Raw genomic sequence first — 26312 nt, 5'->3', positions numbered from 1 at the left:
CAGCTATATAACAGCCCACATCACCCTGGGGTCCAGAGAGAAATGTTTTAAAAAAATAATCTGAAGGCGTGGAAACTGCTAATGCCTCAGGCAGCAAGTTGGTTGTTTCAAAATTCAATTTCCCACACCAGCCATCATTTTTATCCCTCTCATCGCTTTATAGCCAATTAGTGTTGAATTATGAGCATTGTGCCTTCAATTTTTGGCACAAGGAACTGGCTTGAAACTAGTCCAAGCTCATCTGCTTTTGCGGCAGACTTACACCCCACCACCCCATCCTATTCCAAATCAAGACACTCCAGGACATTTCCTTCTGTGTTTTAAACAGATCAAAAGAAATCTGAAACATTTGTTTAACTGCCCAGATTTTAAAAGTAAAAGACCCAGAGCAAGTCCATAAAAAGTGTGAAAACAGTTACCTTTTGGCTTGAATTTTGATGGGATCCAACATCTTCTAAAGCTCTCTTCTTTGAATTATTGTGATTCTGAAGGACCTTAACCAATCTGATGAGAACATTGTCCATGATGGCAGCCCCCATCAACAATCCTTTGTCACATGTTTTTATTGCTTCTCTAACTGCTGATCCCCCCTTGCACAGGCAGACAGCCTTAAAGAGGCAGCCATATGAGAAGACTCTCTTCCACTCCTTATCCACATCCCTCCAAGTTCCGATGTTGAGCTTCTCCCAAGAGAAGTCTATGATATTCTGACTGAGCTGCATACATTTGGCAATGTTCTGGCCTTCATAAAGTAATTCTGCTGTCTGCCTTATTAAGAAAACAAGACTCTCATTCACCATTTTGTTGAAGTCCAAATTTATATCCTCTAATTTGGGTGGCAAGACTGCCATTGCTTCGGCCCAGACAGAGAGCATCTTCTGATGACTTTCTCTGACTTTGTAGGTTCTGTGAGTAGTTGACCAACTGTTTTTAACTTGGAGTTGATTCAACCTGCAAAGAATTTTTTTCTGTTTTTGATCTATTGTCTGAGAAGAGGAAGACAAAGATTGAAGCAGAAACACTTGTCCTTTTCTTTACTGGCTTACTGGATACTAGTTGAGGATGATTCTAAAAAAAAAACAAGAAAAACATTTGTCAATAATGTTTTTTATTAAAGTAAGAAAAACAGGAAATCTTAATTTAACAATATAGCAGTTTCAAAGCAGCAACTTTATCCTAAAGCATTTCAAAGAAGCATTATCAAACAAAAACAAACACTAACTTGACCCAAATTGTCAAACTAATTGGTTGTATGGAACACCTTAAAAGAGGAAAATGGTGAATAGACACAAAGAATTTTGTTACCAATTGCACAGCAAATATATTTGGAGGTATACAAGTGTTCACATATGAAGAAATTGGATATCATTGCAGACTACATGATTGGAGGAGGTGTGAGACATTGGAAAGGTAAAAGGCCAAAGAATTCTAATGAGCTATGAAGAACGAGGCAATGTTGAGCCAATTGCCAATGTAGAGCAGCAAACTGAAGAGTGGGATGGGGTGCAAGTTCCACAAGGCCAGCAGAATGGCAGAGTTGTGCAATGTTGAAATGTTGAGATGGAATGTCAGCTAGGTTTTAAGGCAGTTAAAGCATACAATGAATTTAGCAGCAGAGTTCCAGTTAAGAGGTAGACACAGGAGACTTTAGCAACAGATACACAATCCAAAAGTCAATTCTTGGTCAAATGTGACAAAGTATCTAGCAGTTCTCCAGGAGCAGCAGGCAGAGGTATCCAACATCCAGCAAGTAAATAGCTGCATCTGGATTGCAGGAACATTGGTAATCTGGTCCACACCAAAGTGGCAAATGCAGCAGGGGCCTAATGAGGGGAATGCGAGATGTAATCTTGCAGGATCTGAAGGCACTACCAAGAAGTGTTCTACAACAAAATTCAACAAAGGCTGAAACAGGTTGTGAAGGAGAAGGACAAATAAATTAATTGTCACCATTACGTGGTTTATCATTTGTGACCTTCATCAGATCTACTTTGGTATTGTGCCAGTGTTCACATTCATTATTATCATACAATTGTAAATTATCACTGGATGAAACTGCATTCTTCAGTCCTCGGTGTAAAAACAAGCAAACGTATATATAATTGTGAAATAATAATAGATTCTCGGAGGATTTCTATGAGCAGTTCATCAGTCATTCGGCATTGTCACTATCTATGAGAAGAGGCTGTTTCTCAGCCTGGTGGTTCTGGCTCTGATACTTCTGTATCTTTCCCGATGGGAGTAGCTGGAAGAAGCAATGTGCAGGATGATAGGGGTCCTTAAGGGTTCTGGTAAATCACGTCGATTGGGTGGGGGGGGGGGGGAGAGGAAGGAGACCCCAGTAATCCTCTCTGCTGCTCTTATGACCTTGAGGTTTAACCTCCAATTCAAGTCTAAAGCAACCGGTAGCCTTCTCAGGAAGTGCAGTCGCAGTTGCGCCTTCCTGACAAATGAGGAGATGTCAAGTGTCCGCGATAGGTCACTACTTAAGTGGATTCCAAGGAACCTGATCCTCTGTACTCTCCACCACAGAGTTATTGATATGTAGTGGAGGGTGGTTGACCTTAGTCCTCCTGAAATGCACAATCTTTTTCTTATCTATATTGAAACTCAGCTTGTTATCCTTGCATCATAACACAAGATTTTCCACCTCTTCTCTGTAGTGCGACTCATCGTTGTTGCTGATGAAGCCAACTACCATCTTGTCATCTGCAAACTTGATGACTCTGCTGGAACTGGATCTGGCGATACAGTCTTGGATCAGTAGTGTGAACAGGAGTGGGCTAAGCACACCGCCCTGAGGTACCCCAGTGGTCAGCGTGATGTTCTGCTTTCAACCCTGAAAGGCTTTCTGTTAAGAAGTCCAGAATCCAGTAACAGAGAGGTAAAATTCAAGGTAAGATGCAGCCTGATTTGGGAGAATACAGCATGTTCGATGTCCTTGCTCCTTCTTCAAATTGAGGATTTTTGATTTTTTACCTCTTGTCCAGAAGATAGTTTTGCCAAAGCCACACAATGAGACTTGAGCATACCATCTTTCTTTAGAGCGTTTATTATTTATTACTGGTTGACAAGAATGGTTGACATTCATGAGAGATCCCATATGTAATATTTAACTCTACTTCCCTACTAACAAGTTAAACCTGTAATTTTTCCGATGGGCTTGCTCACCTGTTCCACTTGGAGATGAAACATGGAGGAGTTCAAATCTAAACCTATTTCTACCTTTTGCTTTCTTTCTCCCTACTTTAGGATTGCAGCCAGTTTCTCACCATCACTCTTTCTCTGCTTCAATCTGCTGAGCTTGGCAGCTGGTCTGCGATTTGGGAGTAGTGGCATGTTGATTTCTCTCTAGTGTATAGAGAATGACCTGACAGTTATTATCCACTGGTAAAAGCAGTAATATTGCTGACATACCAGTCTGCACCAATTTAATTGATCTTCACAATTTGAAACAAATATAAAAGGTAAAGTGACAACTAAAAGCCTTGACAAGCTGAACTAACAGAGATTGTAGTCAATTCAGTTGGTAAATACATCAACAAGAACCAAACATGCCAGGAGCATTAGCTCCATTCCCTCATCAAAGGCCCTTCTGCATCCCATGAAAGGTCAGCTTGGGCCTTGGAGATGTCATTTGAAAGGCAGCATTACTGACAATGCAGCACTCCCACAGTAAGAACATGAAGTGTTGGCTTGGATTAAATGCTCAAGATATGAAAGGAGTTTTAAACATAATATCCCAACTACGTATTGATAACCCTGCTCATTCAGAAACAATCAACATCCATAGTTTTAAAGTTATGACACTTCATAGGTCAAGAAAGGAAGACTAGTCAGGCTCTGAGGACGGCTGGCACTGGCGGGGTTATTTTTAAAAGAAAAGCAGAGGAAAATTTGGCCAATCAACCATTGTGTTAAAAAGATTTCATCTCAATGGCATGGTCGTTTGATTCTGCCAGAGACTCCACTCTTGTTAGCTAATTATAATGGCAATCAGTCTGAGTGCATGCTAGAGTGAGGATAAGTTAAACATTACCTCACTCGCCATGTCAAAGTGAAGATCCATCAGACAATGAGGGAAGGTAGTCGCAAAAAGTATGGTTCAGAGTGTTACAATGATGGCCCACCAGGCAGTTTTACAGCGAGAGGGTATTATTAAAGGATTACCACAGTGCAAGCTGCAGAGAATATTTTACTGGTAATGTTACGGTATAGACTACTGAGAGAACTTTTTAATGATTTTTATGAGGGACGGAAATAAGAAACAAAGTGCATCTGAAAGCATTATATTGAAGTCACATAACTGAATAATTTCTCACTATAATTTTCAGAGGAAGAAAGACATCATTTGAAATTCCCACATCAAATCTAAGTTTTTGGGTCCAGAATGATGAGTGGAGGGACCTTCCCATTCATAATATAGTGTGTGAGATTGTGCTCCAACCTCTTTCACTGCCTATAAACCATGAAAACAGCAACACATCCATAACAGTGGAACAGTTCCCTTTATAGCAATTAGGATTATGAAGCAATTCAGCAAATCTCCACCATTAAGCAACATATTACCTAACTACATCATAAAACTAGCTTCTGAAAAGTTAATGGAATGATTACATGGACAATAATGTGCATCTTGAGACAGGGTTACTTTCTGCACAGTCCCTCATACCAAGACACTCCAGCGGTGCTGACAGGCTGTTTTCTGATTTGAGAAGGGGTTTGTTCAAGTTAGGATCTGTCTCAACATAATTTCAAGTGAATCTGAATCCCGAGAATACAACTAACAGCAATTCATGGCTTAAATCTGCAGTAGGGAATGATATGGAAAATGGAATCTCACTGCTACCTTTGCAGATGCTTTAGCAGGATGGGGTTAAGTTGTGAGGTTGGCATAGCTGAACAAGAAAACTAGTTAGTACCAAGCTCACGTGAAACTGAACCAGAGTGTGTTTGAGGCTGACAGAGTACTGCTGAAGATCTAGCATGCAACCAGACCCTAATTGGCAAAAAAAACCTCACCAAATAAATAATACAAAATTGGCTTGTCAAGTGAGCTGAGAATTTGTTATATCTATTCCTTTTCGTGAGTGGACTATTAATGTCTACATTTGTTTGCCTACCTTGCATGACACTTCCAATTGCAATGCAGGATAAGCAGATGTTCTTCACCGTATGTTCCTGGTATATTCTAATAAGTTTGACCTTCTCTTGATTTGAGTGCTTCATTTATTCTGCAACTTGCAACATGCTCAAGATTGCAATCGTTTAATCAAACAGAACTTGCTTAAAATTGAACATTCAGGATGTGGTGTAGAGGAGGAGGTTGTTTGAAGAAACACAGTATTACAAATGTCGTGTGTTGGTCAGAATATGGAACTTTCCCTTTTGCTCTGAATCCCTGATGTTTTCATCTCCTAGAGTCAGAGTTGGTACTTTGCTTGATGAACTGCAATGGCTTCCCATAAAGGTCCTTACTGTTTACTCAACAGGTGCCTAGAGAAAGTGGGGTCAGGGTGTCTGCCACCTCTAACAGATGGAAGTCTCAGATGGACTCATTCCTCTCCAAGTTCACATACACACAGCTTAGCAATTAGAAGGGATAATTTCAGTCATTTTCTTTGGCTGCCTCAGGTTCTGCAGAAAATAGTCAAGATCAAAATAACAGAAGTGAAGTTGAAACCTTCCTGGTCTGAAATCTTAACCCTCAGTACCACATAGGACAATATACTTGGTTAATAGTTGAATTTTAGGGACCAATTTTTAGAATAAAATTTAGGGGGTCAACTATTACATACATATTACTTTTGACCATGGTAAGAACCGGTGCCATTCAAACCATCAGGAATTCAGAAGGCCGGGTCTGTATAGTAAGTTCATGTTTAGGGTATCGGGAGCTCGGATGGGTGGGCGGCTGAGGTGAGGGTTCATGGTCGGGGTGTCAGGTGGTCTGGTGGGCAGGTGACCGGGGCCTAGGCAGAGACAGCAGTCAGAGAGTCGGGGACTCGGATGGGCAGACGGCCAGGGCCTAGGCAAGAGAACTTAGATGGTTGGAGAGCTGGAGCCAAAATGAAAAAAGGTGAGAGCTCAGGTGGGCTGTCGGGAGCTCGAGTGGGTGAGTGGTGAGGGCCATAAATAGGGGGTCAACTTTTACACAATATCGACTATTACATGCGTATATATGGTACATGTTCTCTGAACTAACAAGAAAGACTACATTCCACTTATTAAAATTATTGTCCCAGATGCATCCATACCAAGGACACTGTAGTTTGTTCCATTACATAGCTGCTGTGGTAGCAGAACTGGCAAGAAATTCCACTTTCCCACCTCAGATGAATCACAAAATCGATTTGCAGCTCAAGTCAAGAGATCTGGTCTTCTACAAGAAATCAAAGTCTGATCTTCACAAGGTATGTCTCTACAACTGCATCCTTGACTTCCTGTCTGACAGACTATAATCAAAGAAGATTAGCAACAACATCTACTTCATGATCACATTCAACACCAGTGCTCCTCATCCATGACAGTATAACCAAAAAATGTTTGAAATCCATCTGAAAAGTTACCAACACCACCACAGTAGTGGGCTATGATGAAACAGGATACAACATGAAGGTTGAAGATCGAGTGGCATGGTGCCAAGAGAATATCTATCTCAGCATCAAAAAGGCAAAGAAGATGATCATTGACTTCAAAAGATGGGGAAGAGTCCACATCCTTACTAACATCAATGGTGCTGAGGTGGGAAAAGTGGATAGCTTAGGAATAAATATCTCTAGTATCATATCCTGGACAAAGCAAGTTGATGTGATAGTCAAGAAACCACCACCAATTCCTTTACTTTCTTGGAAGATATGGAAGTTTGGCAAGTCCCCTTTATCCCTTAACAACTTCTACAGATGCACTATTGAAAGCATACTTGCTGGATGCATCACCACATGGTATGGGAGCTGCTCAGCTCAAGATTGTAAGGAGCCATCAGGCTCCTGAATGAACTCAACAGTGCAATCATACTGCCATTCCTTGATGTTCATTGACATTTTTATTCATTGTAACTCTATACTCTATAATTGCGTTCATGTTCTTCTATTTGATACAATTGAACGTATGTTAGAGTAAATCTGTTAGACTGCTATCAGAAGAATCCTTTTAGGTATAATGCAACAGATAAATGTGAAATTTGGTATAGCGCCAGCGGTTGGGACCAGACCTGGATGTAAGGAGTTTGTACGTTCTTCCATGTCTGTGTGGGTTTTCTCCAAGGGCTCCAGTTTCCTCTCTCCCTAAAAAAAAACGTACTGGGGGTATAGGTTAATGGGGTGTAAATTGGGCGGCACAGACTCGTAGGGATGAATTGGCCTGTTGCTGAATGTCTAAATTAAAATATTTAAAAAATGTAAAAAGTAAAGCTGTTCATGTGCCATTTACTTCAACACTGAAGAAATATGCCCTGATCGATGGTCTCAGTCATTTTTTAAGAAATTCTGCCAAATGGAAAGCAATGTTAGGTTCTGGTTCCAGCTGTGATGCCCTCCAGGGTGCTTGTTCTTTGGCAGTGAAACCTTGTCCGTTCTTTATGCACGAATGTCAGTCGGCCAGCTGCCAGTACAGTGCAGCAAAGCTGAAGGGTAGCACTCTCGATCTGTTTAGGATGCTGTTGAAAGAAGAGTGCAACACTGCAGTGATGCACTGAAAGAGTGCTGCACTTTTGGAGATACCCCATTTCCTTTGAGACATTAAACCAAGGCTACATAAGCCCTCTCTGGTAGTTGGAAAACAAAAATCCCACAGCAGTTTGGAAAAACAAGTCTGCTCCTAGTGTACCTGATGTTATTTATTCCTCAGTTAAATGCCCCTGAACGGATTATCTGGTCATCTATTTTAATATTTTTAGAATCTTCTTGTGCACATATTGGACATGTAAATTTCTACCTTAGCAGACAGGCTTGTGATTACATTTTTATGGCATAACTTGTTTTCAATTCCCAGTGTGGGAATTCTTGTCTTTGTGCTGTTTCAAATAGAACCAAGAAGTACCTTGAGTAAGCCTCAGCTTTTTCTAGACAACTGCTGCTGCATTCTTAGCTCCCACCACATCATTCATTAGAAATTCACAAAGCTCTGCTTTAACAACACTGAGTTCTGTGTAAAGTTCTGTGCACAATACAAAGGTCTTGGAGGGCAGAGGGTGGAGGTTCTCTGGAATATAAACAAGACTCCAAAGGTTAAATTAATGAACAAGGGTTATGTAAATTAGATCTGAATTCCATAGGCTTTTTTATGGTGTAAATCCACATTAAAGCTGACTCAACATGAAATGAAAAGGTGGATTTACCTTTTTATGGAGAATGCCTATAAGGCCGACCGAGTTGCGTTCAACTCAGCAGCATCAGGAGCCGTCTTCTGGACCTGAGGGAAGCAGGGCGAGTGGTGCAGTAGTGCCGCTCGTCGCCATGATGTCAAACACTGCGCCAAAAAGGGAAAGTGGCCTATACCCAAAATGGTGACCAAAAAGGAGCTAGGATGTGCTAGTGGAGATCTGTTCAAGCAGACTTAGGCAGATCTGCTGCGTAACATAATTAGCTATATTAACTATATGATTTTAAAAATCGTGCTCCTGGGTTGCGGGCTGGAGACGTTATTACAACATCATCAGCCCGCCGCTTTGCAGCTGCTTTCAGTGGCATTGCCTTCACAGAGGAGGTGGAGCGACCTGAGTTGATAGAGGTGGAGGGGAAGCCACGTTTATGGAAGGAGGCAGACATTTCTGAAGATCTGGACTGGAAATTAGCATTAGCGAGAAAATGTATTGTGATTACTTGGAAATCGGATATATCTTTAACTTTGCCAAAGGTCATGCTGAAATTCAAAGTTGTATTCTTTTGGAAAAATTTACCTATAATTTAGGAAATGAATATTTTATATATTTACAAATTTTAGGCCTGTTTATTCAAATAATGGGATTAAACGTAGTGATATCCTTTCTATTCCTCTAGCCCTGTGGATTTCTTCTCTTTAAGTTTATGTCAGAACTGATGAAATGTACTGCATGATATCCTCTCCAAAGACCTCTTTTTTTCTTTTTTATACATTTTTTTTTTACTTTGTAAGATAAATATAGTGTTTATTTTTTGGGGGGGGTTGTTGGGTAGGAGGTAGGGGATTTTTGGTTTGGGATGAAATCTATCATGTATGCAATCAATTTGTTTCTCTTTGATATTGTAGAATAACAATTGTTGTTACTGCATGTATGGAATATTAAATAAAATATATTAAAAAAAGGAAGATCTGGACTGGAAGACCATCTTGAGAACAGATGCGGTGGAGACAGAGAAATTTAGAGAAGGGGATGGATTCCTTGCAGGGGACAGGGTGTAAAAAAGTATAGTCCAGATAGTTGTGAGAGTTAGAGAGTGTGGTATATGTTGGTGGAAAGCTTGTCTCCCGAGATGGAGATATTTCTGCAGGCAGGTGAGTGAAAGGGATATAATTTAAAATCAACTCCTGGCTATTCAGGAGGGAGTTAGGAAACACAGTTCACACTTCCGGTACCATTTATGTGAAAAGATTTCCAAAAGAAATCAGTTGATGCTGTTCAATCATTAACATTCTCACTTTGAATCTGGTAAGACTGGTTAAGAACATGAGATCAGTTGAATTATGCCAGCTAAGAGTAGTATCTATTAATGCTGCTTTATTTTCCCTTTTCAACAATGTTAAGATGCAATATTCTACTTATTACCATATTCACAAAATACAGAAAAATAATTTTAAATTTTTTTAAATTTAAAAACAACCTTTTTTTGACGTACAGCAAGGAAATGGGCCCTTTTGGCTCACAAGCCCATGCTGCCCAATTACGTCCAATGACCTAGAACTCCCGGTACGTTTTGAAGGGTGGGAGGAAACTGGAGCGCCCCAGGATTTGAACCCCGGTCTTAATCATTGGCGCTGTAACAGTGTTGCGCTAATCACTAAGCTATTTCCTTTGTTTGCTCTGTAAAAGCACCGAAAGAGGCAGTACTAGTTTAACAACACTGGTAATATGCTTTTAGACACCATGATGTATAGAAAATCACGATTGGCTTAGTGGTTAGTGCAATGCCTTTACAGTGCCAGCAATAAGGACTGTAAGCAGTTTGTACATTCTCCCCGGGTCTCCAGAAGCTCCGGTTTTCTACACTGTACTGGATGTTTAGGTTAATTAGGTATAAATTGAGCACCATGGACACGTGGTCCTAAATTGCCTGTAACTGTGCAGTATGTATACATTTTAAAAAATTAAATTTATAAAATATTGCATTTATATTAAATTTTATTCCATACATATCTTTTAGAAAAGATTGCTCAGCAATAATGGGGAGTAAAAAAACCTGCCTACTCACAGATTATAAGGTAAAGTGGACCTCTTCCCCCTCCCACCCCCCACAAACACTTCATGTAATGCCATTCAATTGAATGCAGATTACTCAGACTAATGCAGAATCTAGAGCCTATGTGGCTCTGATCAAAAACTCTTTCATGCTGTGGATCGAATATCAGGGTTTAGAAAATTAACTTCGCATCGATTCAGAATGAAAGTAAATTCTCCTTCTGATGAGTAATTGCAATGTGAAATAGCATTACTTGGTGATCTAATTACGATTGGATTTTTTACAAAAGGATATGGGCAAGTACTGGGAAATAACATCAAGGTTTAGTTCCAAACATTTTTTCAAAGGAAAACAAGTAATTTTAAGCAAGTGAAAATTGACCATTGAAACATTAAGTCTTGATTATCTCAGTTTATTTTATTCTAGGTTCAGTGACTCCAATCTTACTGCAGGACTTGAGTGCCCAGTCACATTCATGTGGGACTCGAGTCAATGGATGATCAGACTGGTGTGCGCTTGATCATCATCAGTCTTACAGCAGGACTGATGAAAATGTCACTAAACAAGTAAATTCAACGTTGGAAGCTAGTTATTTAATGAATTTCCTCATTCCAACCAAAGATATTATCAAGGTCATAGAAAATGTCATAGAAGGTTTTCTTTTCTCCATTCAGGCACAAGATCCTTAAAACCCAACAAGATATTTTTAAAAAAGGTTGGTATTCCTATCTGAACTCAAAGCGTACACAGGCAAAGCCAAATACTGCTGAGACTTCCGTCCTATTAAGATCCTCTTCATTGAATCATAATATTCTGATATTAATGAAGTATGGGATATAAAACATGAAAGATCTATTCCCCATCTTTCTGTGTAATCACATTCAAATTCTACTTTAAATGAATCTGGGCACATTTTGAAAATGCACAGTCATTATTTTTCTAAATCTTGTTAAAAGCTGCAGCAGGCATGCATGTTGAAAGAATCTGAATATAAGATTTAAGTACTCGTTTTTTTTCTGAGATGAATTGACTTTTTAAGTGACAGCATCTGTTTGTTTGTATTTCATTTGTAGCTAATTCATCCCTGGGTGGCTGTTTCTGGCTGTTCAGTGAATATTAACCAGCTGTCACAATTAGGCAAGGCAAATCCAATTAGCTCATGTGTAAAGGAGTTTCTGTACATGGCCTAGAAGTAATAAAATTAAAAACTGCTGTCCATTTGCACTTTTTAAAATGTTAATAAGTGAATTGTTGGTTAAAGAAATATAACACAATGTAATTTGAAGTTTGTTGAGAGCTTCTAACAACCTTCCCTTACAAAACACAGGCAATACCACATAATCTGTCCATTTGTCTCATTCTTTTCACCTCATCAGGACTGACCTGAGCTGGGGCAACACCACAAGTAGAACCTATCCAAATCATCATTCACCGGGGGTCAGTACAGTTGGTGTAGCGGTACAGAAAGAGTACAGAAAATGATGGAGGGCTGATCAGCCACTGAAATTGCCTTGGCCAAGCTTGATTCTCTCCTCACTCGATTTCCATTCAGAGTCATTGCAGGAATCCAGCGGTATGAACACTGGATGGTATTTTCCTTCATTCTATGATCAGCTACAACCTATTGTGCCACCCACCTTGGTGACACCTGCAAATCTAGATTTCTCAACCCCTACTCCTTCACACAAATTATTAACCTGTACAGATAAAAGCTGAGGCTGTACAGAATACGAGACCTCAAAGGACCTCAACTCTATCAAGCCTCTCATAATCAATCAACTCCTCTCATCCTTCTACACTCCAAAGAGAAAAGTCCCAGCTCTGCTAACCTTGCCTCATAAGATTTATTTTCCAATCCAGGCAATATCCTGGTAAATCTCCTCTGCACCCTCTACATAAGCTTCCACATCCTTCCTATAGTGAGGTGACCAGAATTGAACACTGGTCTTACCCAGAGATTTGTAGAGTTGAAACATGACCTCTCTACTCCTGTACTCAATCCCGCTATTAATGAAGCCCAGCATCCCAAACACCTTCTTAACTATCCCATCAACCTGTGTGGCTATGCGCTGGATAGTAGGGTCCTTGAGAATTTTGTGATCTCTCTTCAACAATGATCCTGGTGGATCATGTCAATGAAGGTGGGTGGGGTGGGGGGAAGGATGATCTCTGATCCATTTCTCTGCAGCAATCATACCTACACTGTGATGCAGTTGGCCAGGAAACTCTCAATGGAGCTCCTGTAGAAAGTGTACAGGATGGTGGCTGGAGGCCTTGTCCACCTCAGTCTTCTTAGGAAGTGCAATCGATGTTATGCCTTCCTGACTAGTGAGGAGATGTGTTTCCACAATAGGTAATTTGTTAAGTGGAGTCTGAAGAAATTGGTGCTCTCTGCTCTCTCCACTTCTGAGCTATTGATGTGTATTGGAAGGTTGTCATTCCTGGTCCTCCTGAAGTTCAAGATCATCTCCTTCGCCTTGTCTATGTTGATACTCAGATTGTTACTCTCACACCATTTCACAAAATTTTCTACTTCTTCTCTGTGGTGCGACTCATTGTTGCTGCTGATGTGGTCAATGACCGTTGTGTCATCTGCAAACTTGATGACTCTGTTGGAGCTGGATCTGGTGATGCAGTAACATGAACAGGAGCGGGCTGAGCACACAGCCCTGAGGTTTTTCTGGTAGGAAGACAAGAATCCAGTTACAGAGAGGGGTGTTGAGTCTCGGTGAGAAGCTGTCCTTCCTGTGTGCTCATAAGAAATAAGCTATTCAGTCCATTGAGTCTGCCCTGCCATTTAATCATGAGCTGATCCATGTTTCCATTTAGCCCCACTGCCCAGCCTTCTCCCCCTATCCTTTGAGGCATATCAAGAACCAATCAATCTCTGCCTTTAATAAAGCCAATGATATGGCCTCCACATTTGCCTGCGACAACAAATTCCACAGATTTACCACCCTCTGGCTGAAGAAATTCCTACGCATTTCTATTCTAAGTGGATGCCTTTCAATCCTGAAGTTGTCCCCTCTTGACCTAGATTCTCCCACCATGGGAAACAACCTTTCTACATCTACTCTGTCCATACATTTCAACATACAAAATGTTTCTATGAGATCCCCCCTCATTCTCCTAAATTCCAACGAATACAGGCCAATGAGCAGTCAAACAATCTTAATATGATAACCCTTTAATTCCTGGAATCATCCTTGTCAATCTCCTCTCAATTCTCTCCAATCCCAGAACATCCTTTCTTAAATGAGGACCCCAAAACTGCTCATAATACTCCAAGGGAAGTCTTATCAGTCCCTTGTACAGCTTCAACATCACATCCCTGCGCTTATATTCTCTTCCTCTTGAAATTAATGCCAGCATTGCATTTGCCTTCTTCATCTCCAACTCAACATGCAAGTCTACCTTCAGGATACCCAGCTTGAGGTCTCCCAGGTCCCTTTATATCTGGCATTTTTTAATTTTCTCCCCATTTAAAAAAGTCTGTTTATTTTTTTTATACCACAGTGCATGACAAAACAATTTCTGACAGTTTATTTCATTTGTCACTTCTCTGCCCATTCTCATGATTTGTTTAAGTCCTGCTGCATCTTCCCTATTTCCTTAACACTTCCTGCTCCTCCACCTACCTTCAATTTATCTGCAAACTTGGCCACAAAACCATTCATTCCATAATCCAAATCATTAATATACATTAAAAAAAATCAGCCTCAACATCAATCGCAGTGAAACAAAACTAGCAACTGGCAGCCAACCAGATTCAGATTTATTTAGAATATCATCCCTGTACTCTGACTCTCTGCTTCCTCCCAGTCATCCAATGCTCTACCCACGCTAATATCTTTCCTATTATATTATGAGCTCTTAAAAATGTCAAGTTGAAGTCAATAACAGTAGCTTGGCATACAAGGCATTATTTTCCAGGTGGGACAGGACAGACCGGAGAGTCAAGGCTATGGCATCGTCAGTGGAATGGTTCTGTCTGTAGGAGAATTAAAATGGGTCCAGTATCTCTGGGGGTGGAAGGTGTGTGCTTTGATGTGTTCTATCACCAGATGCTTGAAGCATTTTATAATGGTGCAGATCAGTGCCACTGGGTGGATGGTACGAAGTAGGAATATAAAGGGCTAAAGGATTACAAGGGAGTTGCGAAGAAAAAAATTCAGAGATTGGAATAAATCCTCTCGCCTTAGAGGCTGAAGAACATCTGAGCCATCACTGGATTTTAGCAACCTTTTTAACATGTACATGATAAGCTGAAACTAACCAGATTACAACTCATCAGTGGAAAGCTTCTTTTGGTCTTATGAACACGTTGCAGCAGGTTGGCTTTCTTAGTCTTTACTCTCTATGATTTATGCATCTATTTGCACAATGTCTTGAAAGTCAGCATTTTTGCCAAATAGCCACTCTGAAGATATCATTTCCTTGTCATTGGTCCAAACTGCTTTTGTGGTCCATGTAAAATTTCTACTTATAATTAGTTTCCTATCCGCATGCTTGCACAAGTTTATACAATTGATGACCATATTTCCTGCATCACTGGAGTGACTGCACTTAAAAATTACCCTCCTGATTGGAATGCAAATTAGGATGACCTGAAAGGCATGTGTAAAGTACCATTCAATGGATTTTTTTTCTTTTAACTGAACATTTTGCCAAGTTAAGTTTAGGTTTGAGGATTCCTAACTTTACACATAAATGTTTAGAGCTCAAACACCAGAAAAGTAAACTGTATAATTGTGGTCAGGCTCAACCTACATTTTAAGAAGCCTGTTGAGGTACAATGCAGAAGATTGACAGCATGTATCAGGACTTCAGTTATGCAGGGTCAGTGGTTAAATTGGGATGGTCATCCAAAGAGTTAAGAAATTTAAAGTGAAAATTTAATGGAAATGTTCAAAATTATGACAGATTTGAATAGCATAAATCAGTAAATTTTCAAACTGCCCCCCTAAATTCACATTCCACCTTAAGTAATCCCTATACCATAAATGTTCTAAATACCATAAATGTGAGTGGAAAGAAAAAAGTTTGAAAACCACTATTTTAATTGTACCTAACTGAATCATTATGTGCACAGTTTCAAAACTCCAAAGAAAATGGGCCAATGACAATATTTCTCAAGCAAAATATTTCAGTAACAATTGGGTCTAGAGCAGTGATTCTCAACCTTACCTTCCCACTCACAGACCGCCTTAAGTAATCCCTTACCCATCACAGAGCACTTATGGCATAGGGATTACTTAAGGTGAAATGTGAGTTTAGGGGGCAGTTTGAAAACCACTGGGGTAAACTATGCCAGGAGAGTTGGGAATAGTGAACATAATACACATTTAGACGAGTGGCAAAGAACAAGATGAGAAAATATTGAAAAAATTTGACATTAAGATGCTAATATTTTTTCATTGTTGAGGTGGGATGGGGGGAGGAAGGAAGACCAGAAGAGGTCACAGAATGAGTATAACAGAAAAAGAGGCTTTTCAGCCTTTCAAGGGCATACCAGTTCCAGACAAGAAAATGTTAAGTTTACTTGTCACAAAATACCAAATACAGTGGGAAGGGTTCTTCTGTGAGCAGACCAACAGGTTATCTCTAAATTTCACGCAGCCAAGTAAAGAGCACAATAACAAAGTGTTGGATTGCAATGAAAAAGGCACTAAGCAAGAGCAGCATTGAGAACATTCAGGAAACATGGGTTTAGGCATAACACATTGGTTTTAGACCTGGTCAGGTTGGTCTGTCTTGGCGATTGCTGAGTGATGGTATTCCTGTTAATATACTGTCTCATTCCTTTGAGGTGATGCAGCTTGCAGGTTTCAGGGCACTGGTAAAAATTCTTTTTTTTTTTAAATAATTTTTAATTTAATACTTCACCGTGAACCACGTCAATAACAATATATAAATATTCAGTATTATTATATACAGTGACATTTTCATTTTCTCCCCCCTTCCCCCACCCCCGATAACTTAAAGCAGGAATTAAAAAGAAAAAGAAATCACGTCTGAAATTGGCTGTTTCTAATAAACTCTACGTATGGTTCCCAAATCTGTTTAAATAAAGCACATTTGTCTTTTAGATTGTAGGTAATTTTTTTTCTAATGGAATACACTTGTTCATTTCTATGTACCATTGTTGTATTTTTAAGGTTGCTTCTGTTTTCCAAGATATTATTATGTACTTTTTCACTCCTGCAAGTGCAATCATAATAAATCATTTTTGAACCCTGTCAAATTTTAGACCTAATTCTTTATCTTTTATGTTGTTTAGCAGGAAGATTTTTGGGTCTTTCGGTATCCTATTTTTTGTAATTCTATTTAAGTTTAAATCCTCCCAAAAGGTTTTCACTTTTGTACACGTCCAAATCGCATGCATTGTTGATCCAATTTCCAGTTTACAATGGAAGCATTTGTTTGATAGTGTTGGATTGCATCCTTTTAACTTTTGAGGTGTAACATATAGTCTATGGAGCCAATTGTATTGTATCATACAAAACCGAGTATTTATTGTATTTATCATGGTACCTGCACATAGTTCTTTCCAGGTTACATTCTTTATTCGTATATTTAAATCTTTTTCCCCAATCTTGTTTGGGTTTTTATATTGCATCATCATTTTCCATATAAACATATAAGCATATAACCACTTACAGCACAGAACAGGCCAGTTCGGCCCTACTAGTCCATGCCTCAAATTCCCACCCTCCTAGTCCTATTGACCAGCACCCGGTCCATACCCCTCCAGTCCTCTCCTTTCCATGTCACTATCTAGTCTTTCCTTAAATGTAACCAATGATTCCGCCTCGACCACATCTGTCGGAAGCTCATTCTGCATCCCCACCACCCTTTGCGTAAAGAAATTTCCCCTCATGTTCCCCTTATAATTTTCCCCCTTCAATCTTAAACCATGCCCTCTAGTTTGAATCTCCCCCACTCTTAATTGAAAAAGCCCATCCACGTTTACTCTGTCTGTCCCTTATAAAATCTTAAACATCTCTATCAAGTCCCCTCTCAATCCTCTACGCTCCAGAGAAAAAAACCAGTCTGCACAAACTTTCCCTGTAACTCAAACTTTGAAATCCTGTCAACATTCTCGTGAACCTTCTCTGCACTCTCTCTATTTTGTTCATATCTTTCCTATAATTTGGTGACCAAAACTGGACACAGTACTCCAAATTTGGCCTCACCAATGCCTTGTACAATTTCATCATAACTTCCCTACTCTTGAATTCAATACTCCGATTTATGAAGGCCAACATTCCAAATGCCTTCTTCACCACACCATCTACCTGAGTATCAGCCTTGAGGGTACTATTTACCACAACTCCTAAATCCCTTTGTTGCTCTGCACATCTCAGTAGCCTACCATTTAATGCATATGACCTATTTAGATTTGCCTTTCCAAAATGTAACACCTTTATTAACCTTTATTAACACCAGTATTACCTTTATTAAATTCCATCAGCCATTTCTCAGCCCACACCTCCAGCCTTCCTAAATCACCTTTTAATCTACGGTAATCTTCCTCACTGTCCACAATACCACCAATCTTTGTATCATCCGCAAACTTCCTTATCCAATTTTCCACCCCTACTTCCAGATCGTTAATATATATAACAAACAATAGTGGACCGAGGAACGATCTCTGAGGAACTCCACTAGTCACCGGCCTCCAAATGGACAAACAATTTTCTACCACTACTCTCTGACACCTCCCATCCAACCATTGCTGAATCCATTTCACTACCTCCTCATTTATACCTAATGCCTCCATCTTTTTTCCTAACCTCCTGTGGGGAACTTTGTCAAAAGCTTTACTAAAGTCTAAATAGACAACATCCACAGCTTTCCCTTCATCAACCTTTTTTGTAACCCCCTCGAAAAACTCAATCAGGTTTGTCAAGCATGATCTACCCCTGACAAAACCATGCTGATTACTCCCTATCAATCCCTGTACCTCCAAATATTTGTAAATACCATCCCTCAGAACACTTTCCATCAACTTGCCCACCACAGACGTCAGACTCACGGGCCTATAATTCCCAGGTTTACATTTAGACCCTTTCTTAAACCGCGGAACCACATGCGCCATCCTCCAATCCTTTGGCACTACCCCCGTGGCCAGTGACATCCTAAATATCTCTGTTAATGGCCCCACTATCTGACCACTAGCCTCCCTGAGTGTCCTTGCGAATATTTTGTCCGGTCCCGGAGATTTATCCACCTTTATCTTTTTCAACACAGCCATCACTACCTCCTCGGTTATCCTTATATGCTTCATTACCTCCCCACTATTTTTCTTTACCTCAACTGGTTCAATATTTTTTTCCCTAGTGAATACCGAGGCAAAGAAATCATTCAAAATTTCCTCCATTTCCTCTGACTTCTCACTCAGCCTACCCTCACTATCTACAAGGGGTCCAATTTTATCCCTCACTAATCTTTTACTTTTAATGTACTTATAGAAACCCTTTGGATTTATTTTTTACTCTGTCTGCCAAAGCCTCTTCGTGCCTTTTTTTGGCCTTTCTAATTTCTTTCTTAAGATTCCTTCTACACTCCTTGTAGTCCTCCTTCAAATTGTCAGCTCTCTGTTCTTTATACCTCTTGTACACCTCCCTTTTTCTCCTAACCAAATCTCGAAAACCAAGCCTCCCTATGACTTCCAGCCTTTCCTTTGATCCTCACTGGGACACAACTACTCTGTACCCTCAAAATTTCTATTTTGAATATCCTCCATTTCTCATTTACACCCTCACCTGAAAATATCCTGTCCCACTCAATACTCCCCAAATCCCTTCTTATTCCTTTGAAATTTGCTCTTCTCCAATCCAGAACCTCAACTTTAGGCCCCTCCTTGCTCCTCCCTAAAACTACCTTAAAACTAACAGAATTATGATCACTAGGCCCAATTGGATCTCCAACATTAATACAGGAGATCCAGTATTACACTGTCCCGAGTCGGTTCTTCTACTAATTAATTCAGAAAACAATCTTGAACACATCCAGCCCTCTAACAGTATGAGTATCCCAATCAATGTGAGGGAAGTTAAAATCTCCCATGATCACTACCTTATGATTCTCACACATATACATTATCTCTCTACACATTTGTTCCTCTAGTTTTATTGACCCATTTGGTGGTCTGTAATACATCCCTATTAGCACCCTCATGTCTCCTTCACCCCTCAATTCCACCCAAACAGCCTCACTGGACGATCCCTCCAGACCATCTTGCCACCTCACGGCAGTAATGTCCTCCTTAACAAGCAGAGCAACTCCTCCCCCTTTTTTTACCCCCTGATCTATCACATCTAAAACAAATGTATCCTGGAACGTTAAGTTGCCAGTCCTGCCCCTCTTGTAGCCAGGTCTCACTAATTGCCACAATATCGTGACCCCAAGTATCTGTCCATGGTCTAAGCTCGTCTACCTTGTTCACTATGCTTCTTGCATTAAAATATATGCAATTCAGAGAATGACCCTCACATACATTCTCTTTTCTACCTTCTACCCTAATCTCCATCCTACCTTTGTTATCGTTTTTCTTATCTAGGTGGCCTTACTCCCTTGACTCTGCTCTCACACTCTGTTCCCCATCTCCCTGCCAAATCTGCTTGCCAGCACATTGGTCCCCCTCCAGTTCAAGTGGAGTCCGTCCCTTTTGTACAGGTCCGACCTTCCCCAGAAGAGATCCCAATGATCCAGAAATCTTATCCCTTGCCCCCAGCACCATCTCTTTAGCCACGCATTCATCCTCCACATCCTCCTATTTCTACTCTCACTAGCGCGTGGCACCAGCAGCAATCCAGAGATTACTACCTTGGAGGTCCTGTTTTTTAACTTCCTACCTAATTCTACATAATTCTGTTTCAGGACCTCATCCCCACTTCTAGCTAAGTCATTGGTCCCCACATGGACCACGACTTCTGGCTGTTCTCCTTCCCTTTGCAGAAAGCTATGTACTTGATCAGAGATATCCCTGACCCTGGCACCAGGGAGGCAACATACCAACCTCGATCTCGTCCCACAAACCTTCTATCTGTCCCTCTGACTAACGAGTCCCCAACTACAAGTATCATGTTCTTATTCCTCCTTCCCTTCTGAACCTCAGGGGCAGCCCCTGTGCCAGAGACCTGACCCCCACTACTCGTCCCTGATAGGCTGTTCCCCCCAGCAGTATCCAATGCAGAATACATGTTGCTGAGTGGCACTTCCACAGGGGTACTCTGCACTGGCACTCTCCCTCCTTTCCTCACAGTCACCCAATTCCCTGACTCCTGCCTTCTAGGGGTGACTGTCTCCCTGTAACTCCTCTCTATCACTGCCTCTGCTTCCCTTATGATCCTCAGTTCATCCAATTGCAGCTCAAGCTCCCTAACATGGTCACTCATTATATGCAATTGGATGCACCTTTTGCAGGTGTAGTAATCAGAAACAGCTGTGCTGTCTCTGATTTCCCACATCCCACAATTGGAGCACTTAACTACCCCAACTGACTCCATTTCCTCCTTTCTTAATATAAATACCCTTCCCACACAATTTCCCTGTATTACAATTTGTAATACAGGTTTGTGATAATTTTTTTTTTACTATCAGTGTCTGTAATTAAGTATTCATAACAGCTTCTCTCAGGTCATCTTAGACTAGTTCCCAATTGATAATATGTACCATGTGATATCCCATATTTAACTTTTAACTGTTCAAATGTCAATAAATTATTTCTCAAAAAAAACAATCTTTTATTCTTTTAATTCCTTTTCTTGCTCATTCCTTAAAAAATATTGTCTATTGTAAAAAGAATTAATGGGTTTTGCGTTAATAACATTTTTTATTTGATAATTTATCATCTTTCACTCCAGATGTATTCTCTTCCATATTTTTAGTATATGATGTAATATTGGTAGATTGCTATGTTGCACCAGTTTCTCATCCCATTCACAGAGTAAGTGGTCAGGGACCTTTTCTCCTAATTTATATAATTCTATCTTGAGCCAAGCCAGTTTTTCTCCTGCCTTATAAAAATCTGACAAATATCTTAACTGTGCGGCCCTGTAATAGTTTTTGAAATTTGGTAGTTGCAATCCCCCTTGTTTATATGCTCATGTTAATTGTTCAAAAGCTACTCTTGCTTTTTTACCCTTCCATAGAAACTTTCTTATTAATTTGTTCAATTGAAAAAAAAATTCCCCTGTCAAGGGAATTGGTAGAGTTTGGAACAAGTATTGTAACTGTGAAAATACATTCATATTGATGCAGTTTACTCTCCCTATTAGAGTTAGTGGTAGTTCCTTCCATTTCTCTAAGTCTTCTTGTATTTTCTTTATTAATGGGTGGTAATTCAATTTATACAAATGATTTAAATTATTATCTATCCTGATAGCCAAGTAACGTATGGCCTGCGATTGCCATTTGAAAGGAGATTACCTTTTACATTTTGTATAATTGACTTTGTTCATTGGCATCACCTCACTTTTATCACTAGTAACCTTATATCCTGAAATCACCCCATATTCTTTCAATTTTGTATGTAGCATTTGATTTATCTGGGTCCGTTAAGTTTACTATATCATCCACAAATAGGCTGATTTTAAAATCTTCCACTTTTATTTTTATTCCCTTTATTGTGGATTCTTTTTCCTATTAGCTCTACCAATGGTTCTACAGCCAAAGCAAACAAGGAAGATGATAATGGGAATCCCTGTCTTGTTGACCTACTCAATTTAAAGTGGTCTGAAACATATCCATTTGTTACCACTTTTGCCACAGGACCATTAAGTCCTTTAATCCAATTAATGAATTTTTCCTGTAATTTGAATTTCTGTAGTACTTTAAAAAGATAACGCCATTCAATCCTATCAAAGGCTTTCTCTGCATCAAGAGCTACTGCCACAGTTGGTGTTTTGTTTGTTTATGCAGTATGGATCAAATTAATAAATTTACAGACATTATCTGCCGTTCTTCTATTTTTAACAAATCCTGTCTGATCTAATATCATTAATTTCAAAACACAATCTGTTAATCTATTCACTAGTAATTTTGCAATTAATTTATAGTCTGTATTTAGTAAAGATAATATGAAGCCAGTGACAACGGGTCTTTTCCTGCTTTTGGAATTACTGTGATTATTGCCATTTAACAAGTCAGGCAAATTCTGGGTCTTTTCCAATTGTTTCATTACTTTTAAGGGATTAATTAATAGATCATTGAATACTTTATAAAATTCTGTGGGAAATCCATCTTTGCCTAGTGCTTTATTATTTGGTAAGGTCATTAGTGTATCATGTATTTCTATAATTGTTAGGGGCTTTAGTAATTTATTTTGATCTTCCAATTGTAATTGAGGTAATTCAATATTTGACAAAAATTCATCCATTTTGTCATTCTTCCCAGGGATTTCAGTTTGATATAATTGCTTATAAAAAGTTTTAAAATTTCCATTAATCTCTAATGGGTTATATGAGATATGTTTATCCTCCTTCCTTTTTGATTGTTCTGTTTTTAGTTGCCAAGCCAAAATGTTGTGGGTTTTCTCTCCTAATTCATAATATCTTTGTTTTATTTTTATAATATTTTTCTCCACTTGGTATGTTTGCAATGTATCATATTTTAATTTTTTTCTCTATCAATTCTCTCTTTTTCTCCATATCTTCCCTTCTCATTAAATCTTCCTCTATAGTTACTATCTTTTTTTCCAACTGCTCTATTTTCCAATTATATTCTTTTTTAATATTGATCGTAAAACTAATTATTTGTCCCCTAATAAAGGTTTCCATTGCGTCCCATAATATAAATTTGTCTGTTACATTTGTCTCGAAATATATTTTAACTTGTTGTTCTATGTATTCCCGAACGTCTTGCCTTTTTAACAATATGGGGTTCTCCATCTATATGTTTTCGGCAGAATATCTTCTAAAAGCAATTATCAATAACAAGGGTGAATGGTCTGAAAAAAGTCTTGCCTTATATTCAGTATTTCGGACTCTCCCTTGAATCTGTGCTGACAACAAGAACTAAGTGAATGGGGCACTGAAGGAGTGGGACTTCCAGCCTTTGGCTCAACAGGCTAAGGCAAAAGCAGGTGAGGAGAAAGGTAAGTGGCATTATTTTAGGTCAGTCATGCCTATGGGGTTAGTGCTTTGTACTGGATGTCGGATGTGGGAACCATGGGTGAGTCCCACCCTCCCAAATAGCCACATCTGCGTCAGGTGCACCGAGATGCAGTTCCTTAAGGATCGAGTTGGGGAACTGGAGCTGCAACTTGAGGACCTACGGCTGGTAAGGGAGAGTGAGGAGTTGATAGATTCAACTTTCAGGGACATAGTTACCCCAAGACCAGATGTGTCAGGTAAGTGGGTAACTGTCAGGGGAGGGAAGAAAAATACCAGGAAAATGGAGAGCACACCTGTGAATATCCCTCTCAGTAACAGGTATATTATGTTGGATGCTGTTGAGGGAGATGACCTGACAGAAGCTGGCAGCAGTGACCAGGTCACTGGCACTGAGCCTGGCATGGTGGACCAAAAGGTAAAGAGGAATGCAGTGGTTATTGGGGACTCCATTGTCAGAAATACAGACAGGAGATTCTGTGAGCCAGATAGGTATGCCCGCATGGTGTGCTGCCTCCCTGGTACAAGGGTGCGGGACATCTCAAATCAGGTCCAGGGTATTCTAAAAGGGGAAGGCGAACAGCCTGATGTCTTGGTACATGTGGGTACCAATGACATAGATAAAAAGAAGGAGGAAGTACTGAAAAAGGATTACAGAGAGCTAGGACAGAAACTAAGAAATAGGACAGCCAGGGTGGTGATCTCTGGTTTGCTACCTGTGCCAAGTGCAACTGAGGACAAAAATGGAAGGTTAAGAAAAATGAATGTGTGGCTGAGGGGCTGGTGAAAAGGACAGGGTTTTGGCTTCTTGGATCATTGGGATCTCTTTTGGGGAAGGCATGACCTCTACAAGAAGGATGGGTTACACCTAAACCAAAAAGGGGTAAATATATTGGCAGCTAGGTTTGGTACAGCCGTCGGGTGCGGTTTAAACTAATTTGGCAGGGGGGTGGGAACCTGTATGATAGGGCAAAGGACAGAAAAGATAAAACAGGAAAAGTTAGGTTAGGCAGCGAAAGTAAAAAATCAGAAAGAGCAAGGAGGGTGAAAAAAGCAAATCTGAAGGCTTTATATCTTAATGCAAGAAGCATTCGGAACAAGGTAGATGAATTAGCTGTGGAAATTGAGATAAACAAATATGATTTGATTGGGATTACAGAAACATGGCTGCAGGGTGGGCATTTAGGAGGGATCGGCAAGAAAGAAAAGGGGGTGAGGTAGTATTGATGGTGAGAGAAGGGACCGACACGATTGACAGAAAGGATATCAACTCGGAAGATGCAGAATCTATATGGGTAGAACTGAGGAATAGCAAGGGGCGGAAAACGTTAGTGGGGGTGGTATAAAGGCCTCCAAATACTAGTGTAGAGGTGAGGGAGGGCATTAAAAGAGAAATCAGAAAAGCATGCAATAAGGGAACAGCTGTCAATGGGGGAGTTGACTGTGGATAGACAATGGAAAGCATTCACAGATCTAATGGAGACATTGCAAAAATCGTTTATACCGGTTTGGCATAAAAATAAACCAAAAAAGGTGACTCAACCGTGGATAACAAGGGAAATTAGAGACAGCATTAGGTCCAAAGAGAGAGCATATCAATTGGCCAAAAAAAGTACCACAACCGAAGATTGGGAGCAGTTCAAGATGCACCAAAGGAGGACAAAGGGATTAATCAAGAGAGCAAAAATAAATTACGAAAGTAAGCTTGCGGCAAATATAAAAACCGGCGGCAAATATAAAAACTGACTGCAAAAGCTTTTATAAATATGTCAAGAGGAAAAGATTGGTGAAATCCAGAGTAGGTCCTTTGCAGTCGTAATCAGGGGAATATATAATGGGGAATAAGGAAATGGCAGAGCAATTAAATTCTTACTTTAGTTCTGTTTTTACAAGAGAGGATACAAATAACCTCTCAAGGATGTTGGGAAACATAGAGACTAATGCAAGGGAGGAACTGAAAGAAATCAGTATCTCTAAGGACATGGTCTTGGGGAAATTGATGGGATTGAAGGCAGATAAATCCCAAGGGCCTGATAATCTACATCCTAGGGTACTTAAGGAAGTGGCCATTCAGATAGCAGATGCTTTAAGAATTATTTTCCAGAACTCGATAGACTCAGGATCAGTACCCATGGATTGGAGAGTAGCTAATGTTACCCCACTATTTAAAAAGGGGGGTAGAGAAAAAGCGGGGAATTATAGGCCGGTGAGCCTTACATCAATAAACATAGAAACATAGAAGATAGGAGCAGGAGTAGGTCATTCGACCCTTCGAGCCTGCTCCGCCATTCATCGAGATCATGGCTGATCTTGAAGTTCAGTACCCCGTCCCTGCCTTCTCTCCGTAACCTTTAATACCCTTATACTGAAGAAATATATCTAATTCTCTCTTAAATAGATTTAATGAACCTGCCTCTACTGCCCTCTGTGGCAATAAATTCCACAGATTCACCACCCTCTGGGTCAAGAAATTCCTCCTCATCTCGGTCCTAAATGGTTTGCCTATTATCCTCAAACCATGGCCCCGGGCTCTGGACTCCCCCACCATTGGAAACATCCCATCTGCATCCATTCTGTCCAGTCCTGCCAGAATTTTATATGTCTCTATGAGATCCCCTCTCAATCTTCTAAACTCCAGCGAGTACAATCCCAATTTGCGCAATCTTTCCTCATAAGTCATTCCTGCCATTCCAGGTATCAGCCTAGTGAATCGCCTCTGCACTCCCTCCATTGCAAGAACATCCTTCCTTAGATAAGGTGACCAAAACTGCACACAATACTCCAGGTGGGGTCTCACCAAGGCCCTGTGCAGCTGCAG

General features: G+C 40.0%; 1 protein-coding gene across 4 annotated transcripts in view; it reads right to left on the bottom strand.

Annotated features, from left to right (window-relative positions):
- The window catches only part of kdm8 (lysine (K)-specific demethylase 8), a 77779-nt gene that overhangs the window by 37161 nt on the left and 14306 nt on the right, over positions 1–26312 (bottom strand). For 3 of the 4 annotated variants that reach the window (XM_069906321.1, XM_069906318.1, XM_069906320.1), the window contains exon 2: positions 420–1068. In XM_069906321.1, coding sequence (XP_069762422.1) covers positions 420–875 — 456 coding nt within the window. In that variant the 5' untranslated portion in view covers positions 876–1068. Of the gene's footprint in view, positions 1–419; positions 1069–5123; positions 5733–26312 lie in introns of those variants that run through there. The other variant, XM_069906319.1, reaches the window with a different exon arrangement.

The sequence above is a fragment of the Narcine bancroftii genome, chromosome 12 (assembly GCF_036971445.1).
Source record: "Narcine bancroftii isolate sNarBan1 chromosome 12, sNarBan1.hap1, whole genome shotgun sequence".
Classification (NCBI taxonomy): Eukaryota; Metazoa; Chordata; class Chondrichthyes; order Torpediniformes; family Narcinidae; genus Narcine; species Narcine bancroftii.
Note: the sequence above shows the minus strand (reverse complement) of the source record. Positions and strands in the feature narration are given on the sequence as shown.